This window comes from Oncorhynchus gorbuscha, linkage group LG18 (assembly GCF_021184085.1).
Source record: "Oncorhynchus gorbuscha isolate QuinsamMale2020 ecotype Even-year linkage group LG18, OgorEven_v1.0, whole genome shotgun sequence".
In the NCBI taxonomy this organism is placed as follows: domain Eukaryota; kingdom Metazoa; phylum Chordata; class Actinopteri; order Salmoniformes; family Salmonidae; genus Oncorhynchus; species Oncorhynchus gorbuscha.
The window spans coordinates 17,550,394-17,575,808 of NC_060190.1; the positions used below are offsets into that span (position 1 = coordinate 17,550,394).

Sequence of the window (25,415 nt, forward strand, 5' to 3'; positions counted from 1 at the left end):
ATTACTTTCACATTTTCACAAACGTCAAAGTGTTTCCTTTCAAATGGTATCAAGAATATGCATATCCTTGCTTCAGGTCCTGAGCTACAGACAGTTAGATTTGGGTGCCATTTTAGGCAAAAATTGAAAAAAAAAGGGTCCGATCTTTAATTAAAACTATAGAGTGTTCAGAACAAACAGAGATGTCAATTGTGGACTTGCAACACATTTACCGGGTTCACAGCAAACCGGGAACATTCCCAGTGTCATGTTTTGTCATATATTGTCTTGTCATTATGCTTTCCCTTCTGTTCGTTTCCCCCTGCTGGTCTTATTAGGTTCGTTCCCTTTTTCTATCCCTCTCTCTCCCCCTCCCTCTCTCTCCTCTCTCTATCGTTCCATTCCTGCTCCCAGCTGTTCCTATTCCCCTAATCAATCATTTAGTCTTCCCACACCTGTTCCCGATCCTTTTCCCCTGATTAGAGTCCCTATTTCTTCCCTTGTTTTCCGTTCCTGTCCTGTCGGATCCTTGTCTATTGTTCACCGTGCTGTGTCTATGTATCGCCCTGTCGTGTCGTGTTTCCCTCAGATGCTGCGTGGTGAGCAGGTGTCTGAGTCTGCTACGTTCAAGTGCCTTCCCGAGGCAACCTGCAGTTCTTGATCAAGTCTCCAGTCTGTTCTCGTCATTACGAGTAGAATTATGCCTTTTGATTGTAAAGTTACTTTACTGGATTAAAAACTCTGTTTTCGCCAAGTCGCTTTTGGGTCCTCATTCACCTGCATAACAGAAGGATCCGACCAAGAATGGACCCAGCGACTATGGATTCTCTCTACTCTACTCTCGAGTTCCAGGGAGCGATGCTCGGCAGACACGAGCAGGAATTGTCTGCTGCTCGACATGCCGTTGAGACCCTGGCCGCTCAGGTCTCCGACCTCTCAGGACAGTATCAGAGTCTTCGTCTCGTGTCACCAGCTACTTCCGGTTCTTCCGAGCCTCCGGAACCTAGGGTTAATAACCCACCATGTTATTCTGGGCAGCCCACTGAGTGCCGCTCCTTTCTCACCCAGTGTGATATAGTGTTCTCTCTCCAACCCAACACATACTCAAGAGAGAGAGCTCGGATTGCTTACGTCATATCACTCCTTACTGGTCGGGCTCGGCAGTGGGGCACAGCTATCTGGGAGGCAAGCGCTGAGTGTACTAACAATTATCTGAACTTTAAAGAGGAGATGATAAGAGTTTTTGATCGTTCAGTTTTTGGGAAAGAAGCTTCCTGGTCCCTGTCTTCCCTATGTCAAGGTAATCGATCCATAACGGATTACTCTATAGAGTTTCGCACTCTTGCTGCCTCCAGTAACTGGAACGAGCAGGCGTTGCTCGCTCGTTTTCTGGAGGACTCCACGCTAAGGTTAAGGATGAGATTCTCTCTCGGGAGGTTCCATCCAGCGTGGATTCTTTGATTGAACTCGCTATTCGCATTGAACGACGGGTAGATCTTCGTCACCGAGCTCATAGAAGAGAGCTCGCGTTAACTGTGTCTCCCCTCTCTCCGACACTACCATCTTTCTCCACTGACTCTGGTGTTGAGCCCATGCAGCTGGGGGTATTCGCATTTCGACTAAGGAGAGGGAACGGAGAATCACCAACCGCCTCTGTCTCTATTGCGGTTCCGCTGGTCATTTTGTCATTTCATGTCCAGTTAAAGGCCAGAGCTCATCAGTAAGCGGAGGGCGACTGATAAGCGCTACTAGACGGTCCTCTCCGTCAAGTACCTGTACTACTTTACCGGTCCATCTACGCTGGACCGGATCGGCAGCTTCCTGCAGTGCATTAATAGACTCTGGGGTGGAGGGCTGTTTTATGGACGAAGCCTGGGCTCTGGGAACATGACATTCCTCTCAGACAGTTAGGGAGCCCACGGTCATGTTTGCCTTGGATGGTAGTCCTCTCCCCAGTATATTATATGAAACACTACCTTTAACCCTCACTGTATCTGGTAACCATAGTGAGACCATTTCTTTTTTGATTTTTTGTTCACCTTTTACACCTGTTGTTTTGGGTCATCCCTGGCTAGTGTGTCATAATCCTTCTTTGATTGGTCTAGTAATTCTATCCTTTCCTGGAACGTTTCTTGTCATGTGAAGTGTTTAATGTCTGCTATTTCTCCTGTTTGTTCTGTCCCCTCTTCTCAGGAGGAACCTGGTGATTTGACAGGAGTGCCGGAGGAGTATCATGGTCTGCGCACGGTCTTCAGTCGGTCCAGAACCAACTCCCTTCCTCCTCACCGGTCGTATGATTGTTGTCCTGTTCTCTTCAAGAAGCGTTTTGCATCCGCTCCTATCCTTGTTGCACCTGACGTCACTAAACCGTTTATTGTTGAGGTTGACGCGTCGGGGGGTGGGCGTGGGAGCCATTCTGTCCCAGCGCTCCGATACTGACGATGGGGTCCACCCTTGTGCGTATTTTTCTCATCGCCTGTCACCGTCGGAACGTAACTATGATGTGGCTAACCGCGAACTGCTCGCCATCCGTTTAGCCCTAGGCAAATGGCGACAGTGGTTGGAGGGGGCGACCGTTCCTTTTGTCGTTTGGTTCTGTTTGCTCTTAAGCTTTCAGTTCTCTACCCGTGTCTCATATTTTTTTTTTTAGAGTAGTACCCTAGTTTCCCTTTTTATCGTTTTTCGTTACGGTCCTGAGGAGAGGAGTTGGGTTCTTTCTCGGGACGTGCTGGACCGTTTGTGATCTATGATTTCCTCCGTTGCCGCCAGTGTTCCTCCTCGAGAGCGCCAGGAGGCGCTCGGTGAGTGGGGGGGTACTGTCATGTTTTGTCATATATTGTCTTGTCATTATGCTTTCCCTTCTGTTCGTTTCCCCCTGCTGGTCTTATTAGGTTCGTTCCCTTTTTCTATCCCTCTCTCTCTCCCCCTCCCTCTCTCTCCTCTCTCTATCGTTCCGTTCCTGCTCCCAGCTGTTCCTATTCCCCTAATCAATCATTTAGTCTTCCCACACCTGTTCCCGATCCTTTTCCCCTGATTAGAGTCCCTATTTCTTCCCTTGTTTTCCGTTCCTGTCCTGTCGGATCCTTGTCTATTGTTCACCGTGCTGTGTCTATGTATCGCCCTGTCGTGTCGTGTTTCCCTCAGATGCTGCGTGGTGAGCAGGTGTCTGAGTCTGCTACGTTCAAGTGCCTTCCCGAGGCAACCTGCAGTTCTTGATCAAGTCTCCAGTCTGTTCTCGTCATTACGAGTAGAATTATGCCTTTTGATTGTAAAGTTACTTTACTGGATTAAAAACTCTGTTTTCGCCAAGTCGCTTTTGGGTCCTCATTCACCTGCATAACACCCAGGACATTTAGTTAGGGTTTTATCTAACATTAGGATGATAACATCCCATAAACATGTTTTTGATAAACAATTACAGTTTATTCTTTTCAGAAAAAATGTTTGAAATGAAATATCCTTAGAATGTTCTAACATTCCCTCAAAGGTTGTACACAACATCTGTAAAAAACCACCACAGAACATTCCCCTAATGTTTTTATTGGGTTTCCAGGTAATGTAATAAGAAACTGTTTCTGGGAACGTTCTTTCATCACCAGGCAAATGTTTTATATAAACACTGTATTATCATCGGCACAACTGGACCATTTTGTGTTATTATAACTTTTAGGGCAACCTAATGAATGTTCTGGGAACGTTCACAGAACAAATTTTGGTTGCTGGTTTATTGTCATTTTTGCTATGTCATTGCAGTTGCTCCCATTCTCCAGTACCCCAGCCCAAGCACTCAGTGGCTTCCTTCAGGATGTTTCTTAGGAGGCTGTATTGTAGTCAGTGAGATTTATAAGTAATCAGATGCAGAATGGCCACAGTGAAATTCTGGCAAATGAGAGATGGGCTGGTCCATCTTTAGCCCAGTGGGCCTGTCTAAATTGGGGATTTTGTGCAGAATTAACATTATTTGGCTAATATTGGGCAGATTTCTGCTCCCAGTCAGTTTGATGAATAATCAAGTTATGCAATGTGTACAGATTACTTTGTTAATCATGTTTTCAAAATGACAAAATTGTCATTAGAGGAACCACAAGATATTATTTAAATCAGTGCACAGGCTATATTTTTGGGATATACCAAGTTTGCTTAGGTATGTTTGTCATTTTTGTTATTGTTGTTACCCCCATTTTTTTTTTCAAAGCTCCAAACATCCACTGACCCAAGGCCCATGACATGTTCTGTTAATACCCACTGGGCACACACTAGCTGAATCAATGTTGTTTCCACATCATTTCAACAACATTACATTGAACCAACGTGAGATAGACGTTGAATTGGCAATTTAAAGTGTTACTTAAGTCATTTCTTAGGGTATCTGTACTTTACTTTACTATTATATTTTTGACTACTTTTACTTCACTAAAGAAACTAATGTGCTCCTTACTCCTCCATACATTGTTCCCTTAAACCCAAAAGTACATTTTGATGCTTAGCAGGACAGGGAAATTGTCAAATTCATACACTTATCAAGAGAACATCCCTGGTCATCTCTACTGCCTCTGATCTGCCAGACTCACTAAACACACATGCTTTATTTGTAAATTATGTCTAAATGTTGGAGTGTGCCGCTGGCTATCTGTTAAAAAAAACATTTAAAAAAATGAAAATGGTGTCTTCTGTTGTGCTTAAAATAAGGAATGTGAAATTATTTTTACTTTTACTTTTGATAGTTAAGTAAATTTTAGCAATTACATTTACTTTGGATACTTACGTACTTAAGTATATTTAAAACCAAAGAGTCATGAGTCATTTTGAGTCATTTTCTATTAAGGTATCTTTACTTTTACTCAAGTATGACTATTGGGTACTTATTCCACCACGTCGTTGAATTGATGTCTGTACCCAGTTGGTAGCTTCTATTCTACATATCTCATTTCATACCATGATCATCCCTCCATATAATGACAACTTAATAATACATGTTGGGTTTCAGTTCTTTGAGATTAAAATGGAATGCTTCATTTAATAGAATTGTATTTATTTAATACACACAAGCAATGTACAGACATTCAGATATTGGCATGTAGGAAATAATACACTGGAAACCAAAAGTCTTTATGATCATTTTATGTATTTTGGTTTTTCAAAGAAGGAAATGTTACCAAGCAACAAAGGAGGCATTTTCAACAAAATGGCATCTGTTCAATTGAACTTCCTTACTGGTGGTAGTTGGACAGTTGGAGGAGAGCACGAGAATGGGATATTGTTACCTAATGTCTATAGGAGGCACTTGTTGTCCCAAGGAAAACGGGCTCAAATCCTTCCTAGCACGCCATCTAGAAGTGATGGAAAGTAGCATATCTGCTAAGTGGCGCTTTTAGCAGAAGATAAGAATTCAGAGAAGGAAGGAAAATGCCATGTTGTTGTTTGCAAAGTACTCATAGTACTGTTAAATGGTTGGTCACACTCAAAGTACTCATAGTACTGTTATTAAATGGTTGGTCACACTCAAAGTACTCATAGTACTGTTATTAAGTGGTTGGTCACACTCAAAGTACTCAGAGGCTTGCAGCTTGGCACATTTCCATGGGAACCTCAGAGCTTTCCTGGAATACACAAATGAAAATGGTGATGATTATTTTCTTATTGTATATTCTTGCTTCAAAGTTGTACAACGGCTTAAAAGGCGATTACCGTACAAAAGTAACCATTTATGTTATTGCATTTTGAATGTCAAATTTCTATTGAATAAGATTTCAGTAATTAAGGCCCAAACCACACCTCTTTTGTGCTGTCAGGGGGCTGCTTCACTCTAATTCATGTTTTATGGATCAAGATCAGTGTGACATCAATGTCATTGTCCTTAACTTACATCCAGGCATGAGACTTCACAAAGCAGGCAATGTCATCACGGATGTCAACATCAACGAAGGCTGGAAGGGCAGAAACACAGTCATACAGTCAGTACAGTTCCCGTCAATTACCTAAGGCCTTTGTGTGCACGTTGCAGGTATCTTAGCCCTGCACCTTAAAATGGTTCGCTAATGTAGGACTAAACGGAGTGAGTGTGATTACAGGGAAGTGAGGTTGATTACGAAACCCACTAGTTCTATTCTCTTGTCTTGTCTTTGTTCATGACACAAGAACAATCCATCTGTTTGTTTGTTCATTCGTTCGTTCATTCATTCATTCATTCGCGCAGGACAAGGTTGGTCCCAAGGCTGGTATTTAAGCCAGACTTTAGGTCCAAACTGCAGATAACTGGACCAACCAAGTCACAGTGAGAGCACGAAGGGAATTGAGAGAGATTATGTATTTGGACGTTTTTAAACAGCAGTACCTGGAGGTGTGTTGTTGAACACCAAAGAAAGGGTTTGATCAAAAGCCTGACGTTTATTATTTCATTCATTTTTTCATACATACATGTACTCTACATACATACATGTACTCTACATACATACATGCAGGCATTTGATGACATTCTGCTCAACAGGTTGTGGACAGAAAGATGTTTGTACTCACAGCTGCACTCTGTCTTACAGAGATTGAGAGAGCGAGTGTTGTTGGAGGAGATGCAGGCGAGGCGATTGCTCAGCTGGAAGAGACCAAAAAAGCTGAAGGACAGGGTCTTGATCGGCTTGAATGGCCTGAATGGCTTGTGCATCGGCTTACGAGGCAGTGGCTTGCGGCTGTGTCCGTGACCTCTGAACTGCTTTGGGATGTGTCTCTTCCTCCTGTTCCCCTTTCTTTCATTTAGTTCCTCTCCTTCTTGCTCGTCCAGCTCCGCCTCTAACTTTTCCAGGTCCTCCTCGTCCAGCTCATCCTCGTCAACCTCATCTTCATCACCCTCGTCCTCATAGCCGCCAAACTCTTCCTCCTCAGCCGCTTTGCTTTCTTGCGCCTCAACTTTGTCATGTTCTTCCTCATCACCAGTGGACTCCTCGGCCTCACGCTTGTTCCTTCCTCTCGCAGGACTCCCTGGTCTCGGTCCCGGTCTCGGTCTCGGTCTCGGTCCCTTCCCCTCGGGCCTCTCTGATCTTGGGCTCACTCCCTCTGTTTCCCCAATAGGTTTTGGTTGCATTCCCCAGCGCTTTCCTATAGGTCTTGGGCTCATTCCCCCAGGCTTCCCATTAGGTCTAGGCTTGTCCTCTTCTCCCTCAGAGCTGACTCCATCTTCCTTCGACTCAACATCTCTACCTGGACGTTTGCACCCGAACAGTCTCACAGGTCTCCTGCTGATGGGGCGCCTTTTGGGTTTATGCAGGATAGGTTTGCGCAGGACAAGGTTGGTCACAAGGCTGGTGTTTAAGCTAGACTTTAGGTCCAAACTGCAGATAACTGAACCAACCAAGTCACAGTGAGAGCAGGAAGGGAATAGAGAGAGATTATATATTTGGAAGTTTTAAAACAGCAGTACCTGGAGGTAGGGTAGCCTAGTGGTAAGAGCATTGGACTAGTAACTGGAAGGTTACTAGTCCAACAGAAGGTTGCAAGTTCAAATCCCAGAGCTAACAAGGTACAAATCTGTTGATCTGCCCCTGAACAGGCAGTTAACCCACTGTTCCTAGGCTGTCATTGAAAATAAGAATTTGTTCTAAACTGACCAAGTTAAATAAAGGCAAAAAATAAAGGGTTTGATGTGATAAAAAGCCTGACATGATCCTCAGGGTGCCATCATTAAAGGGGAAGTTCAGTATTTTACAACTTGATGTTGGATGGTTCCTCACCCTGAAAGTAGTCTATTAATAAACTGTAATCCATGTTTTTTTCTCTCTCTTTAAACAGCCACTACAAACTTCAACTAACCTTAGCTAGCTAGGGGCAACCGTGCAATGTTATTTTTCATGGCCAAATCACCTTTAATGAACTTTAATCAAATATTGAGTTTATTTCACTTGATTTGGCCATTCAATTTTGTAAATTGCCCTTATCATCCCAATTGATTTAGGCTGAAGTTCACTGAAGTTTGTAGTGGCTCTTTAAAGAAAACGTCTCCAGGCCCATAGACTTCTAGGTTGACGACCGCTTTAACATTAAGTTGTTAAATACTTCCCCTTTAACTAAATTTGAGACGTTGTGCAGTAACATTGACGTTTTTCGCTATCTCACACCACCTTCAAGTAATCTCTCGAAACTCGCAGAAATACAATCGGACTACATAGAATTCACAACCCACTTTTGGCCAAGACGTCGTCCAGTTCGACACCCTTTGCTGCATTTTTCTCAGTCAGATTGAATTGGTCAGCAGCCTCTGCCAGTTTGTTCTTCAGCTCACATTTGGAGAGCAGCAGCCCCTCAGACAGGCTGGGAACCAGGGTTGCTACAGCCAACACCACCAGCAGCTCCAGCTTCATGTTGTCTCTGGGTGATCTGTTTAGAATGGTATGGAAAGATATAGGATAACAAAATACATGATTATCCTACAAAGAGAAGCTGTAAGGCTGTTCTACACAAAGGGCACAATTGAAGAGTTTCATTCCAAAACGCTATACTATCAGGAATCAAGTTAAGATCCAGATCCAGACCTCGTCGAAGTAACAATGTTTATTACAGCAACGGGACAAAGGTACAGGACGGCAGGTAGGGTCAGGTCAGGCAGAGATCTGTAATCCAGAGGTGGGGCAAAGGTACAGGACGGCAGGTAGGGTCAGGTCAGGCAGAGATCTGTAATCCAGAGGTGGGGCAAAGGTACATGACGGCAGGTAGGGTCAGGTCAGGCAGAGGTCTGTAATCCAGAGGTGGGGCAAAGGTACATGACGGCAGGTAGGGTCAGGTCAGGCAGAGGTCTGTAATCCAGAGGTGGGGCAAAGGTACAGGATGGCAGGCAGTCTCAGGGTCAAGGGCAGGCAGAGTGGTCAGGTGGGTGGGTACAAGGTCAGGACATGCAAGGGTCAAAAACCAGGAGGACGAAAAAAGAGAGACTGGGGAAAAGCAGGAGCTGACACAAAACACTGGTTGGCTTGACAAACAAGACAAACTGGCAACAGACAAACAGAGAACACTTGATTGGAGTCCACCTGTGGTAAATTCAATTGATTGGACATGATTTGGAAAGGCACACACCTGTCTATATAAGGTCTCACAGTTGACAGTGCATGTCAGAGCAAAAACCAAACCATGAGGTTGAAGGAATTGTCCGTAGAGCTCCGAGACAGGATTGTGTCGAGGCACAGATCTGGGAAAGGGTACCAAAAAATGTCTGCAGCATTGAAGGTCCCCAAGAACACAGTGGCCTCCATCATTCTTACATCGAAAAAGTTTGGAAACACCAAGACTCTTCCTAGAGCTGGCCACCTGGCCAAACTGAGCAATCGGGGGAGAAGAGCCTTGGTCAGGGATGTGACCAATAACCTGTTGGTCACTCATACAGAGCCCCAGAGTTCCTCTGTGGAGATGAGAGAACCTTAGAGAAGGACAACCGTCTCTGCAGCACACCATCCATCAGGCCTTAATGGTAGAGTGGCCAGACGGAAGCCACTCCTCAGTAAAAGGTACATGACAGCCCTACTTGAAGTTTGCCAAAAGGCACCTAAAGGACTCAGACCATGAGAAACAACATTATTTGGTGTGATGAAACCAAGATTTAACTTTTTAGCCTGAATGCCAAGCATCACGTCTGGAGGAAACCTGGCACCGGTCATCACCTGGCCAATATCATCCTTACGGTGAAGCTTGTGGTGGAAGCATCATGCTGTTGGGATGATGTTGGGATGTCAGGATCGAGGGAAAGATGAACAGAGCAAAGTACAGAGAGATCCTTGATGAAAACCTGCTCCAGAGCTCTCAGGACCTCAGACTGGGGCGAAGGTTCCCCTTACAACAGGACAAGGACCCTAAGTACACAGCCAAGACAACGTGGCTCCAGGACAAGTCTCTGAATGTCCTTGAGTGGCCCAGCCAGAGCCCGGACTCGAACCCGATTGAACAACCCGATTGGAGAGACCTGAAAATAGCTGTGCAGTGACGCTCCCCATCCAGCCTGATAGAGCTTTAGAGGATCTGCAGAGAAGAAGCTTGTGCCAAGCTTGTAGTGTCATATCCAAGAAGACTCAAGGCTGTAATGGCTGCCAAAGGTGCTTCAACAAAGTAAAATGGTCTGAATACTTATGTAAATGTGATATTTCAGTTTAAAAAATATATACATTTGCAACAATTTCTATAAACCTGTTTTTTCTTCGTCATTAAAGTAAGGCTGTAACTTAACAAAATGTGGACAAAGTCAAGGGTTCTGAATACTTTCCGAAAGCACTGTACACAGCAATTCTTCACATGTTTTTTGATCGTTTGCAGTATATCCATTTTCTGAAATGTTGGTAAATGAGCTTTTATTGTTTAAAGAACTTATGAAAGAGATGGATGTTTTTTTTTCACCATCTAATCGTGGCATGGTGTTCAATGACAGACGTGTATTTGTTTGAAATCTATCACTTGATGGTTTAATTTCAGAGAGACAAATAATAATGTTTTGTGGCAAAACGCTATATATCCTTCTCACTCTCAGAGGAATAAGTAGCACTGCTGGGTTTTACACCGTCAAATGTGATAAGTAACTACATTTTTAATAGAGAACTTATCATACATTTGTGACGTCAATATATAAACCAAATTAATCAATACAGTAACATGAGATCTGTATGTAAAATATTTACAATATTTAATATTGACATTTGAGTCATTTAGTAGATGCTCTTCTCCAGAGCGACTTAGTTAGTACATTGATCTTAAGATAACTAGGTGATACAACCACATATCACAGTCAAATATACAGGATACGAACATTACATTCCAGCTAAACAATGTATATAATTCTGCAACAAAACCCATTTTAAGACACATCTAAAATCTATTAATTAAGAATCTGAGAACAGTAATATTTGACACACATGAAGGTACCTAAATAATATCGTTTTTGAATGAAACTCCTCAATTCAAGTTCATGAGAGGCTTTACATTATTGTTGTAGACAAAAAAATATGAAACCTGAGCAGGTAATTTAAGGATTTTTCAACCAACACTTTCATGTATGTTTTAAAATGTATTGTCAAGTGTACCAATATATTTCAAAGCTATCACCGTAAGGGATGAATAAACATCAACTTTTTAAAATGTATTCTTGTATTTAAATATAGAAAATATATACAATTTTAAAATGTATATTTATTTACATATTTATATTTGGATATTCCTGAGCTAGCAAATCGGTGATGTTGTGAGACCTCAATTATCAAAACACGCATTTTCTCAAAGTACATCACATTTCTCAAAGTACCTATATGAACTTTTTCACTGAACATTCAACATACAATAGAACAACGCAGGTCAAAACAATGAGTCCGTTAAATAAAAATGTCCTTACCAGTCGTTCAGTTCCGGTAAGCGATGAACAGTGTTCAGTGTAAAACAGCACAGCTGATCGAGCTGTACCTACTCCTCTGTGTCTGACAGACAACACATCAGGGTTATTATACTGGAAGGATGGGTAGCCGGACGGGTAGCCGGACGGGTAGCCAGGTGTGCCAATTCTTCACATTTTGTTCTCGGGCCACTGGGTGACAACCCATCCCTTCAGCAAAGTAATGGAAAGTACAGTATGTACACAGACACTGTAGATCTTCAATGCAAAAGTGTGAGTGAAGCTCAGGTGTTAACGGGCAAGTCTGCGTTAGGCATAATGTAGCATGAGAACAATGGTATGAAGATGACACAAACTCTAAACATCACTTCAAACCAGGATTGGGCAATCTGGTCACCTGCCAGGGCTGGTGTCGGTGCAGTTTTTTGTTACAGCCAAGCAGTAATGGGCTACACCTGACAGGATTCTTATCTAAAGGACCTCAGTGGCAGTCATAATTGACTCCTCATTTTATTATCACTTTCATCTGTGTTTGTGGTTTAGGTTACTAACACGTTGGTCCATCCAAGACCAACACCTGTTCAAATGGACTTCACTTTATCCCAAAATCAAACATTCTACAAACACATAATCCCATGATATTACTGTGTATTACCCAACTGAACACACTGAACACAATGAAAACACATGTTTGCAAGGTGCACAACACTATGCATACATGGTTGACCGGTAAACTGGCATTTATTCTTTATTTTTGCCTAGTCACTGTGATCACCGGATTATGTCAATTACTGTGGGTGTTTTGAGATGAGAACTCAAGACTGAAGCTATAACAATGTGTAATATGAGCCCCATCCTGCCTACCATTCAACTCACAATACCTTGAATAGAAACCATAACCAATCAAGCAAGAACTTAAGATGCCATCATGTTTTCTTTGTCTTTCTTTGCATTTTCTGAACAAAGCATTCAGAAATGTGGCTCTGTATTCAATAACCGAACACTATGTCCCCCTACACACTCAGGTTGTACAAATGATGTATAAATCACTTGAGACAACGGTTGTGTAAACATTTTTGTGCAGACAAACTCCCCTTTGTGTCACAAATGTGTTGTACTGTCTCAAATGTGTTGTACAATCTATGTGTACACTGCCTATTTTTCAGACATTCCAGGCTCATGATATTCCAGGCTCAGGTTCACTGGGTTTGTGTAGTGTCCCGAGCTGTTCAGAAAATGTGGGTACTGTCGCTTGGTAAAAGCACATACAGTTGAAGTCGGAAGTTTACATACACGTCAGCCAACTACATTTAAACAGTCTTTCACAATTCCTGACATTTAATCCTAGTAAGAATTCCTTGTTTTAGGTAAATTAGGATCACCACTTTATTTTAAGAATGTGAAATAATAGTAGAGAATTATTTATTTCAGCTTTTATTTCTTTCATCACATTCCCAGTGGGTCAGAAGTTTACATACACTCAATTAGTATTTGGTAGCCTTCCACAAGCTTCCCACAATAAGTTGGGTGAATTTTGGCCCATCCCTCCTGACATAGCTGGTGTAACTGAGTCAGGTTTGTAGACCTCCTTGCTCGCACATGCCTTTTCAGTTCTGCCCACATATTTTCTATAGGATTGAGGTCAGGGCTTTGTGATGGCCACTCCACAACCTTGACTTTGTTGTCCTTAAGTTATTTTGCCACAACTTTGGAAGTATGCTTGGGGTCATTGTCCATTTGGAAGACCCATTTGCGACCAAGACTGATGTCTTGAGATGTTGCTTCAATATGTCCACATAATTTTCCTGCCACATGATGCCATCTATTTTGTGAAGTGCACCAGTCCCCACCACATGATGCTGCCACCCCCGTGCTCTGCGGTTGGGATGTTGTTCTTCGGCTTGCAAGCCTCCCCTTTTTTCCTCCAAACATAATGATGGTCATTATGGCCAAACATATCTATTTTTGTTTCATCAGACCAGAGGACATTTCTCCAAAAAGTACGATCTTTCTCCCCATGTGCAGTTGCAAACCGTAGTCTGGCCTTTTTTTATGGCGGTTTTGGAGCAGTGGCATCTTCCTTGCTGAGCAGCATTTCAGGTTATGTCGATATAGGACACGTTTAACTGTGGATATAGATACTTTTGTCCCGGTTTCCTCCAGCATCTTCACAAGGTCCTTTGCTGTTGTTCTGTGATTGATTTGCACTTTTCGCACCAAAGTACGTTCATCTCTAGGAGACAGAACGCATCTCCTTCCTGAGCGGTATGATGGCTGCGTGGTCCCATGGTGTTTATACTTGTGTACAATTGTTTGCACACATGATCGCCTGTTGGAGGAAATTATGGTTGAAATGACTAATTATGTATACATTCCAATCAGAACTGACTAGTCCAAATGCTATAATGTACTGTACATATGAATTTTCTCTCTTGCTCCCTTTCCCAATTGTATATAATGTAGTCAGGAGTTTAGTAACAATGAAGGTCTGTTCCTTAGTTCATTCATTTGTACAATCTCCAGGTGGCAGGAACGGGCTATCTCCAGACTGTCTGGAATGCTGATTTATACTGACTGACCTTGACTTCAGGCGTGGAGCGAAAGCTTGAGAAACTATAGGGCCTCTAAGAGATAGAACGTTTAGAAAACGCTGACGTCATTTTCAGTTTTTAACCTGTGGAAATATGTGTATGTGGTAGTACTCTCTTGCAATAAACACTGTTACCTGGCTTTTAAGACTGGTCTCGATCTACTTCATGCATAATTAATGAATTTACAACTCATTAATGAACTAGAGAGAGTGCGAATTTGATTTTGGCTATAAAACATATAGGAATTTAGAATTCCTCTAACAACGCCATACAGGCATTTAGAAATTTCTCCCAAGGATGAACCAGACTTGTGGAGGTCTACAATTTTTTTCCTGACGTCTTGGCTGATTTCTTTTGATTTCCCATGATGTCAAGCAAAGAGGCACTGACCCTGAAGAAACTTTGCAACGACAGGAATGTTTCCTTTTGTGACAACTTTGATTTGCAGTGGGAGCAACCAGCACTTTTTAAAGACATGGGATTCACCCTAACCACAGGGGTTCCAGGAGTATTTCCGGCAACATTGTAAACTGTTTTAGAGACTGACAGACAGGGTCTGGTAGTGATCCAAGCAAAGAGGAAGAATAAGCAACAGAGGACTTGGAAACCATATCAACTCCCGTAGAAATTACTCTATGGTTTTTGTGAGTAAACTAAATTATCTTCCTCTAAATCCGACTTCTACTGAGTTTATAAAAACAGTCATCTCCTACCATTCTGATAGATTGGAGACTTTCAAAAAACGTGGTTGTAACATGATTCATTTATTTGTTATTCCATTGGTTACCTCAAGACTGATGCCCCAGGGGCAGAGTGGCCCACACATTGAATATGGCACTTTTAAATGTTAGAGCAGTCACTATTTATTTATTTATTTTTTATTTCACCTGTATTTAACCAGGTAGGCTAGTTGAGAACAAGTTCTCATTTGCAACTGCGACCTGGCCAAGATAAAGCATAGCAGTGTGAACAGACAACACAGAGTTACACATGGAGTAAACAATTAACAAGTCAATAACACAGTAGAAAAGAAAAAAAAGGGGAGTCTATATACATTGTGTGCAAAAGCCATGAGGAGGTAGGCGAATAATTACAATTTTGCAGATTAACACTGGAGTGATAAATGATCAGATGGTCATGTACAGGTAGAGATATTGGTGTGCAAAAGAACAGAAAAGTAAATAAATAAAAACAGTATGGGGATGAGGTAGGTAAAAATGGGTGGGCTATTTACCGATAGATTATGTACAGCTGCAGCGATCGGTTAGCTGCTCAGATAGCAGATGTTTGAAGTTGGTGAGGGAGATAAAAGTCTCCAACTTCAGCGATTTTTGCAATTCCTTCCAGTCACAGGCAGCAGAGAACTGGAACGAAAGGCAGCCAAATGAGGTGTAGGCTTTAGGAATGATCAGTGAGATACACCTGCTGGAGCGCGTGCTACGGATGGGTGTTGCCATCGTGACCAGTGAACTGAGATAAGGCGGAGCTTTACCTAGCATGGACTTGTAGATGACCTGGAGCCAGTGGGTCTGGCGACGAATATGTAGCGAGGGCCAGCCGACTAGAGCAGGTCGCTCAGGTCGCAGTGGTGGGTGGTATAAGGTGCTTCAGTGACAAAACGGATGGCACTGTGATAAACTGCATCCAGTTTGCTGAGTAGAGTGTTGGAGGCAATTTTGTAGATGACATAGCCGAAGTCGAGGATCGGTAGGATAGTCAGTTTTACTAGGGTAAGTTTGGCGGTGTGAGTGAAGGAGGCTTTGTTGCCGAATAGAAAGCCGACTCTAGATTTGATTTTCGATTGGAGATGTTTGATATGAGTCTGGAAGGAGAGTTTACAGTCTAGCCAGACACCTAGGTACTTATAGATGTCCACATATTCAAGGGCGGAACCATCCAGGGTGGTGATGCTGGTCAGGCGTGCGGGTGCAGGCAGCGAACGGTTGAAAAGCATGCATTTGGTTTTACTAGCGTTTAAGAGCAGTTGGAGGCCACGGAAGGAGTGTTGTATGGCATTGAAACTCGTTTGGAGGTTCGATAGCACGGTGTCCAAGGACGGGCCGGATGTATATAGAATGGTGTCGTCTGCGTAGAGGTGGATCAGGGAATCGCCCGCAGCAAGAGCAACATCATTGATATATACAGAGAAAAGAGTCGGCCCGAGGATTGAACCCTGTGGCACCCCCATAGAGACTGTCAGAGGACCGGACAGCATGCCCTCCGATTTGACACACTGAACTCTGTCTGCAAAGTAGAAATCCATTCTCGTGAATGACCTCATTACGGAGTGCAAAGTTCATTACATGTTTCTCACTGAAACATGTCTGTCTTCAGATTGTAGTGCCGCCCTTATTGAAGCCTCCCCTCGGACTACAGCTTTTCATACACTATCAGAAAAGGGAAAAAGGGTGGGGAGACAGCCTCTATTTTTACTAATGTTCTCAGCTGTAAGGACATTTCTTTGGCGACTTTGAGTCTTTTGAGTATCATGCTATATTGTTCAAAAAGTGTAATCTACATAATTATTTATCATGAGAGGGCCATAAACAATAACTAGTAATGCTGCATACTCCCAACAACGGTTAAAATCTCACTTTTCTGGTAAAAAATAATTTAATTGCTGAGGTGTAGTCACTTTGAGGAAACAAGCTCAAATACACAGTACAAATATGATAAAAATATTAAAATATGAAAGATTTGATATTATGTATTTCCTATTCAACAAAACTGAATAAGGCATGAAATGACTTAAATGCTTTCTAAATATAGTATAATCAAATTATAAAATAATTAACTATAAAATTCCACCTTCCTTAAAAGTGTAAAATACATATTTTTATGTTTAGTGTTAGAGAAAATGTGGATATTTTCTAAAGCTCACTTGATCAAAACATCTGCCCCCATCGATGTGAACGTCTCACGAGCCTACCAGACGAGCTAAACGCCTTTTATGCTCGCTTCGAGGCAAGCAACACTGAAGCATGCATGAGAGCAACAGCTGTTCTGAATGACTCTGTGATAATGCTCTCGGAAGCCGATTAGAGCAAGACCTTTAAACAGGTCAACATTCACAAAGCCACGGGGTCAGACGGATTACCAGGACGTGTCCTCAAAGCATGAGCGGACCAACTGGAAAGTGTCTTCACTGACATTTTAACCTCTCTCTGACTGAGTATGTAATACCTACATGTTTCAAGCAGACCACCATAGTCCCTGTGCCCAAGGAAACAAAAGTAACCTGCTTAAATGATTACCAACCCGTGGCACTCACGTCGGTAGCCATGAAGTGCTTTGAAAGGCTGGTCATGGCTCACATCAACAGCACTCTCCCGGATACACTAGACCCACTCCAATTTGCATACCGCCACAACAGATCCACAGATGACGCAATCTCAATCGCACTCCACACTGCTCTTTCCCACCTGGACAAAAGGAACACCTATGTGAGAATGCTGTTCATTGACTACAGCTCAATGTTCAACACCATAGTGCCCACAAAGCTCATCACTAAGCTAAGGACCCTGAGACTAAACACCTCTCTCTGCAACTGAATCCTGGACATCTAGACAGGCCACCCCCAGGTGGTAAGGGTAGGCAACAACACGTCTGCCACGCTGATTCTCAACACTGGGGCCCATCAGGGGTGTGTGCTTAGTCCCCTCCTGTACTCCCTGTTCACCCATGACTGTGTGGCCAAACATGACTCCAACACCATCATTAAGTTTGCTGACAACACAACAGTGGTAGGCCTGATCACCGACAACGATGAGACAGCCTATAGGGAGTGACAAATTGATAGAGGAATTCTATTTTCCTTTATGTTTTAATTGCCAAAACCAATTTCGCACTCGTTTCTAATTCATTAATGAGGTGTAAGTTCATTAATTATGCATGAAGTTGTTCGAGACCAGTCTTAAAAGCCAGGTAAGAGCGTTTAATTCCAGAGAGTACTAACCACATACACAGATTTCCACAGGTTATAAACTCAATATGACATCATCAGTTTCCCACGATAGCCCCGTTGTTTTTTGTTTAGGTCCGGAGATGCTTTCTACTCCCCTCATAAACCAGACATTCCAATCTGTCTAAAAGATATACTTTTCTCTCACCAATGGAACATAACCCAAATATTCTTATCTTGTCTGAAAAGCTTTTTCTTCCCCTTAACCTTCCCACTTACATTTTCAGTAACAGCTTAACCAAGAACTCATAATAGTATTAGAATAAATGGTTCTAATCAATAATGTATACATAATTAATCATTTCAAATGTAATTTCCTCTAACACAAATGAAGTTTCTGACAAATAACGTTTGATTTGATACCCCATCCTACGTCACACAGACTCAGGAGAAGCATGGAGAGGCAAGCCATTTCAATCTACGGCGTCCAAAGATCGATCTATAAGCCAAAATGTTGCTCATAACCGGTACCAGAACCATGCAGGTCCCCTAAACAGGGGACTTTACGTCGAAGAGGTTTTAATGTCAGCCACCAGTGCTGGCTATAACCCTGTGTAGGCCCCCAAAGCACTGCCCCACTTTCTTTACAGATTTCTCAGAACTATTGTCTAATGTCCTTGAGATCTATGATAAAATCACTGTGTTGGGCGATTTTCATTTTCATGTTGACAAAGAGACTGATTCCAAAGCCATTGGTTTTATGAATCTTTTGAGCTCTTTGGACTTAATCCAACATGTTACTGGGCCCACCCATAACCGCAGCCATACTCAGGACCTGGTCATTACCAAGGGGCTTTCTACTGACATATCCTCTATTTTAGATGTTGTTCCGCAAGGTTCGATTTTGGGTCCATTACTGTTCAATTTATATATGTTACCCCTTGGCAGCGTTATCGGAAAGCATAGCATTGGTTTTCACTGCTATGCAGACGGTAAACATTTTTACATTTCTATGTCACTAGAGAATGTTAGCTCCACTGATAAATGATTAGACTGTATTTGTGATTTAAATACTTGGATGGCTAGAACTTCCTCCAGCTAAATCAAGACAAGACCGGGGTGCTTATTGTTGGAGTCAAAGCACAGAGAGAGACTCTGGCTGCACATTTTTATTCACGGGCAATAAAGATAAAACACCAGGTAAAAACCCTAGGTGTCATTTTAGATTCTGAACTCAATTTCGAATCACACATTAGGAATGTGACCCAAATAGGTTTTTACCACCTGATGAACATTGCCAAGGTGCGGCGTTCCTCTCTCAGGCTGATACAGAGAGACTCATCCATGCTTTTATCACAAGTAAGCTTGACTACTGTAATGCTCTCATGTCTGGTCTACCCAAGAAAGCCATTGGTCAACTGCAAAACATACAGGATACTGCAGCGCGGGTACTGACCAAGACCAGACAGAGAGCACACATTACACCTGGTTTAAAGTCTCTGCACTGGCTGCCTGTGAGTTTTTATAATTCATTTAAAGATTATTCTTTTGGTTTTGAAATCAATCCACGATTGTTGCACCCCAAAACATGCCAGACATGACAGTTATGTACTCAGTATGTCCTTCAGGTCCTCTGGCACTGGCATTTTAACTATCCCAAAGCCTAGGACCAAGAGTCATGGAGAGGCAGACTTTAGTTACTATGCCCCCAGACTCTGGAATAGCCTGCCAGAGAACCTGAGTGGGCCGAAACTGTGGACATATTTAAAAGCGATCTTAAAACACATCTTTTTGGCTCTGCTTTTCCTTAGGGTGCTTTAAATTTTTAATTGTTATTCTATATAGTTTTTTTTATCCTCTGATGTTTGTTGTTTAGTAAATATTTCTGTTTTTATTTATATTTATTTCATTCCCCCCCCCCTGTGCTTCCATGTCTGAAATGTGCTATATAAATAAATAAAGACTGATTTGATTTGATTCGTGTTTGCTGCCATTTTTGGATTTAATTACACTTTTTGTGCCAATGGACTTTCATAGAAATATACAGTACCAGTTGAAAGTTTGAAATGGCACATATGGACCAAATGGCCACCCTTTGCCTTGATGACAGCTTTGCACTTCGTGATTCCACGTGTTGTGACGTCTTCACCATTATTCAACAATGTCAAAAATAGTCCAAATAAAGAGAAACCCTTGAATGAGTAGGTGGGTCCAAACTTTTGACTGGTACTGTATATATAATAAACACATTATATATTGCCATTACTTGAGATTAAATGCTTCTAGAGTCATATATATGATTGCAATGCAAGATTTTACAACCTGTCATTCAAACAAAAATACATGCAATGCACCATTTTCATTGGTTACTTTTCATGGATGGAGTTCAGTTTGATTGCCATGGTGTAAAATGTTCCTCTTCACTCCCTGTCTCCAACCGTTGCATAGGCCCAGGGTGAGAGTACAGGGTAAACTTAGTGTTATCCGGAGCTGAAATAACACATATTAAACACATTATTTGTGTAACAACATATACTTCTTATATACTTCTTATGCTGTGTTAGGCCTTTATAAATGATGAGAGTTTAAAGTTAGTAGATTTACTAAATTTTTAGACATACACGTTAGCAAACACGTTAGCAAAAGTTGATTTAACAAGTGACAATAATATTTTGTACACTCTGTGTATATTTGACATTTGTATCTAAAAGCCCAATTGAGAAATAATTGAAATAATTGAGAAATAATGAATAAAAGTTGGCATCTTTATGACATTTTGGCCTCACCCAGGCCTCCTTTAAGACTCCATTATGTTTGTATGTGCTACAAAGCAAACATTGGTGACATATGAAGCTTTTATCGCTTGTTCTGCAAATTTGAACTTAATATACTCATATGCCCATTTTATACAGAGAAATTGGGGTAGCAGGCAATGTAACCAATCACATCCCTACTTTAGCTTGTATCGTTGCACATCCTGCAAATCACCAGCAGGGGGCGACCATTTTGAAAAGCATTTTCACATTCAGTCTGTTGGTAATGCTTACAAATTGAATCATAACTCCAAAAGTAGCAGATCCCACTCTGGAACTTTGCTATGGCCGTAGAGTTGTTTACGTTCAACAATATATAGAACATTTTCAATAAAAAAAAACATGTTTTCAATATTCATGTTTACATTTGTCAATAATCATAAATGAATGTAAAACATGTTTTATTGAAATCCAAATACTACTCATAATACAGAGCCATCGGTAAAGGGTCATATGAAACCAATATTTGCTTTGTAGCTCACATATGAAACATGGAGTCTTAAGGAGGCCTGGCAGGCTATTCATTATTTCTCAATTATGTTTTTATATACGCTTTTATATACAAATGTCAAATATACGTTAACAATCCTTCCTCCAAACATTTCATGAAAATTCCCCAATTTGTTTGTTTTGTTGTTGCCCTGGTATCATGAGGAATCACTCTATACCAGGGATACCAGGGATATTTGATTTAACCGAATTTAGGCAATCACTGAACTGATCAATTAACTCAGTTGATCAGGTGTGGTGCCTAGTTGGAACAAAATCCAGGAACATGGTTGCCTACCCCTGCATTACACTCTTCGAATGTATTAATGGAGCAGATCAATAGATGAAAAGAGAGATGGTAGTGAAGTAGCTCTAGTCCAGGGCGTTACATGTGACTTGCTGATTCTGAGCTTTCCTCAATCATCAGCAAACCGCAAGTAACACTCTGGACCAGAGCGAGTAGTGAAGCAGCACTGACGGTTGAGGTGGGACTGCAGGCCAAACTCCTCTTGGTAAGCCGTCTCAGTGGCACATTGAGAGGCGCTGGTGCTCTGGCGTAGAACGTTCAGGGCGTGGAATGTCTGGAGGTCGAAACTCCTCGGGTAGTGTTCATAGTGTTCACGGTAAGGCCCCGGAGAGTAATCCAAGGATGCGAACCTCACTCTGCGTGATAAAAACAGATGTTACAGAATGGAATAGAGTAACAGTGTTTTGAATAAGACATCTCTAGTTGCTTTACACATAACCCTATACAGTGCCTCCAGAAAGTACTCACACCCCTTGACTTTTTCACACAGTAGACGCTCTAACGGAGTAGGGTTGGTCCGAGCGTCCCGACCACACAACGGCACCCAAGCTAACTGTCTAACGTTGGCTACTTTGGTAGCTACTTCCAGACACAAATGCGAGAACACCTCATTCTGACCATTTTACTCGCCCTAGCAGAGCTGGTTATGCTGTTTTCATTTTATCCAGAGCATTGGTGACTAACTGTGCTGCTGGCAACAACTTAATTACACTTTTTTTGCCGACGTTTACCAACACAGGCCATATTCAACGGGTGTTGCGCGTTCGTAAATTGATCAGTTATTCTGCACTCTGGCACACTTAGACAAGAGTCCTCTGAAATCGGAGTAGATTTCAGAGTGCATTTACGAAAGCACCGTTTGTGTCACTGTCTTACACACAATACCCCATAATATAAAAGTTAAATTGTTTTTTCAAAGTTTTACAAATGAATAAAAAACTGAAATGTCTTGAGTCAATAAGTATTCAACCCTTTTGATATGGCCTCAATAAGTTCAGGAGGTAAGATGTGATTAACAAGTCAAATAATATGTTGCATGGACTCATTCTGTGTGCAATAATAGTGTTTAACATAATTTTTGAATGACTACCTCATTACTGTACCCCACACATACAATTATCTGTAAGGTCCCTCAATCGAGCACTGAATTTCAAACACAGATTCAACGACAAAGACTGTAAATGGCTGTGATAGGAGAAATCTGAGGATGGATCAACACCATTGCATTTACTCCACAATACTAACCTAAATGACAGAGTGAAAAGAAGGAAGCCTGTACAGAATACAAATATTCCAAAATATGCATCCTGTTTGCAATAAGGCACGATACAATTGGCAAGACTTGAAAATGGCTGTCTAGCAATGATCAACATCCAACTTGACAGAGCTTGAAGGATTTAAAAAATAATAATGTCCAAGTATTGTACAATCCAGGTGTGCAAAACTATCCTTGTCTCATCGTTCACTAGTGACTCCTGTGGCGGGCCGGGCACAGTGCACGCTGACCAGGTTGGCAGGGTTACGGTGTTTCCTCCTACACATTGTTGTGGCTGGCTTCCGGGTTGGAGGGGCATTGTGTCAAGAAGCAGTGCGGCTTGGTTGGGTTGTGTTTCGGAGGACGCATGGCTCTCGACGTTCGCCTCTCCCGAGTCCGTACGGGAGTTGTAGCGATGAGACAAGGCTATAACTACTACCAATTGGATCCCACGAAATTGGGGTGAAAAATTAATTAAAAATGTATATATTTAACGGAAATCTTTACACACTGTCTTTGTTTATAAACCTAACCCTGAGCCCATACACTTGTTATTCTGAAAAGTGATGAATGCATATCTGCGAGGAGAGTCTACCTGGTAGTAGGCTAGTTGTAGATGTCCATAGAGTACCACGACCCACTAACAGTCTGCGTTAATAGTCCTGTCCCAAATGGCACCCCTTCCCCTTATTGGGCCCTGGTCAAAAGTAGTGGACTATGTAGGGAATGGTGTTCCTTTTGGGCTTAACCTATGTGACCATGGGTAAAACAGCTACTGAAAGAGCTGCTACGTAAATACCGCAGTGCGATTTTAATTGACTGCATTATTCTACCTGTGATCCTGAGAGTGAACAACGTGGATTCTACCCAGCTGACCAGGGTACAGACCTTGCACATCCTTCCCCTGACGTGGTACTCTGCAATTACAATGACAAGAGTTTATTTTAGAGTTAGAGTAAAAGTAAGAATTACTAAGAGCAGAGTTAAGGTCAAAGACCATATTCATACATGCAAATCGGATATATAGGCTTACATATTGCATTTAAGGTAGCAAGTTAAGGTCAATGTCAACATGTGCATATGCACACCGCAAGATATTCAGCTCATGACTCAACAGGGAAGAAACCTCTGAACTAAATACAGTGCGGTAGCTAGCAGCGTCAGCACACAGTAGGTTTTTTCAAGTGAACATAACTTCCTCCTAACTACAGTATCATAGTGAGAGTTAGTTACTACTTCCTTCACACACTTCCATGCAGGTACCCTTATGAACAGATTTAAATAAAAAAGCCTACTTGTTAGAAGTTGTATCAAATATGGAATGTAAATTAAAATGAATATAAATCTTTTTCTATACAATTTGGGGCTGTATTGTTTCTACATCTCAAAGCAATGTAGCTTATTGCTGCCAGTTGTACAATATCTCGTTGAAAAACAGTAAAACCTTTTCTATCTCTCACCTCAGTGTTGCTTCGGGTTGTCTTTTAAATGAGCCAGAGTCCCGTCTTTCCTGGTACTCCTTGAACTCATGCAGTCTCAGAGCCGCCCCTGATCCGGCCATCCTGGAGGCTTCAGCTGCAGAAAATATGCTACATTGTGTTGCCTGTCTACCACCCTCAACCCTGCTATCCAGGAGATGTTGTTTAAGCATAAGGACAGTAGCTATAGCGATTGATTGTATTCACTAAAATCAGCTACGAGGCATTTTAGAACTTTGGCTACAGCTCTTAAATCAATACAATTCTAAACACAGTCAATTGAATTTTGAAACCAACAGTAAGAAGTAGATGGTTAAAATGGAGAAAAAAACAAGGTCTTCTAAATCGACCGGAAAACAAATATTCATTTTTTTCACAACTGTTTTAACATAATCCGAATCAATCTAAATGTATATGTTCAATACAGGTTAGGTCTCTATCAACTGGTTATGTTCAATACCGGTTAGGCCTATATTCATTTGAATTCCCTCCTATTAAACAGTATCAGTCTTACCTGTGGCTTTAGGGTTCAGAGAGAGAGGAGATGTGCTGCTTACTCTGTTGTGTTCACATCAGAGCCCCCAGTCATTGCCATATGGAGAGAGAGGACTATGTCCCAAATGGTGTTCTATTCCCTATAAAGTGCTTTTGACCAAGGTCCATAGGGCTCTGGTCAAAAGTAGTGTGTGTAGTAGTGTGTTTTATAGGGACTAGGGTGCCACTGGGATGCAACCCATACATACTATCTAATGACTCGGTAGGTGACCCACATCCTGCTTTAGTTACCAGGAGAGAGAAACCCAACCCTTCCATCTCTACAGCAAACCAATGGAACTCAGCAAACTGACACTGGGGGAAAGGGTCAACTCATTCACCTCTTTAATCAAGAGGTTTCAGGGAAACCAGTACAACTCGTAACCTACAAGTAATTGGATGAAAACTTATCTAGGCTGGTCTGCTTCGAAACTGGCACCCAATTTCCTATATACTGTAGTGCTCTATAAAACTATCTTTCTGTATTTTATTCATTATAGTCCACTGTTAATAAAGACCCAAAATATTTTACATGTCAGCTGTCAAATTTTCAAGATATTGGACTTTCAAGAAGCAGTGTCACTTGCCACATCATCATGTCGATGCGTTTTGCATCAAATGAAAGCAACTTTAAAATTCTACTTGTAATGAAAAACGCTATATGAAAAATATATATACATTATTATATGACTGTATAGGGATTATGGGTTCTGGTCTAAAT

General features: G+C 41.8%; 2 protein-coding genes across 2 annotated transcripts; both read right to left on the bottom strand.

Annotated features, from left to right (window-relative positions):
• Positions 1-5,085: 5,085 nt before the first annotated feature.
• On the bottom strand, positions 5,086-11,627 carry LOC124004038. Its single transcript, XM_046312778.1, has 6 exons — positions 11,330-11,627; positions 8,150-8,343; positions 6,496-7,311; positions 5,846-5,906; positions 5,509-5,579; positions 5,086-5,426 (listed from the first exon to the last, which is right to left on the bottom strand). The coding sequence occupies exons 2-6, from the start codon at positions 8,325-8,327 to the stop codon at positions 5,338-5,340; spliced, it is 1,215 nt and encodes a 404-aa protein (XP_046168734.1). The 5' UTR covers positions 8,328-8,343; positions 11,330-11,627; the 3' UTR covers positions 5,086-5,337.
• Positions 11,628-19,308: 7,681 nt separating this feature from the next.
• Positions 19,309-24,281, bottom strand: LOC124002387 (uncharacterized protein C1orf100 homolog). The gene is made up of 4 exons (XM_046309757.1): positions 24,143-24,281; positions 23,516-23,599; positions 21,599-21,783; positions 19,309-20,308 (listed from the first exon to the last, which is right to left on the bottom strand). Exons 1-4 carry the CDS (start codon positions 24,241-24,243, stop codon positions 20,205-20,207), a joined length of 474 nt encoding a protein of 157 aa, XP_046165713.1. The 5' UTR covers positions 24,244-24,281; the 3' UTR covers positions 19,309-20,204.
• Between the last annotated feature and the right edge of the window lie 1,134 nt (positions 24,282-25,415).

Excerpts from the sequence above, each read along its gene's own strand:
- LOC124004038 (XM_046312778.1), bottom strand. The coding sequence starts at position 8,327 with ATGAAGCTGGAGCTGCTGGTGGTGTTGGCTGTAGCAACCCTGGTTCCC. Across the intron at positions 7,312-8,149 it reads GGACGACGTCTTGGCCAAAA|TTATCTGCAGTTTGGACCTA; the intron begins GTGGGTTGTGAA and ends TGGTTGGTTCAG. Across the intron at positions 5,580-5,845 it reads GTGAAGTCTCATGCCTGGAT|GAAAGCTCTGAGGTTCCCAT; the intron begins GTAAGTTAAGGA and ends TGTGTATTCCAG.
- LOC124002387 (XM_046309757.1), bottom strand. The coding sequence starts at position 24,243 with ATGGCCGGATCAGGGGCGGCTCTGAGACTGCATGAGTTCAAGGAGTAC. Across the intron at positions 23,600-24,142 it reads CAACCCGAAGCAACACTGAG|AGTACCACGTCAGGGGAAGG; the intron begins GTGAGAGATAGA and ends TTGTAATTGCAG. Across the intron at positions 21,784-23,515 it reads GTTCACTCTCAGGATCACAG|AGTGAGGTTCGCATCCTTGG; the intron begins GTAGAATAATGC and ends TTTATCACGCAG.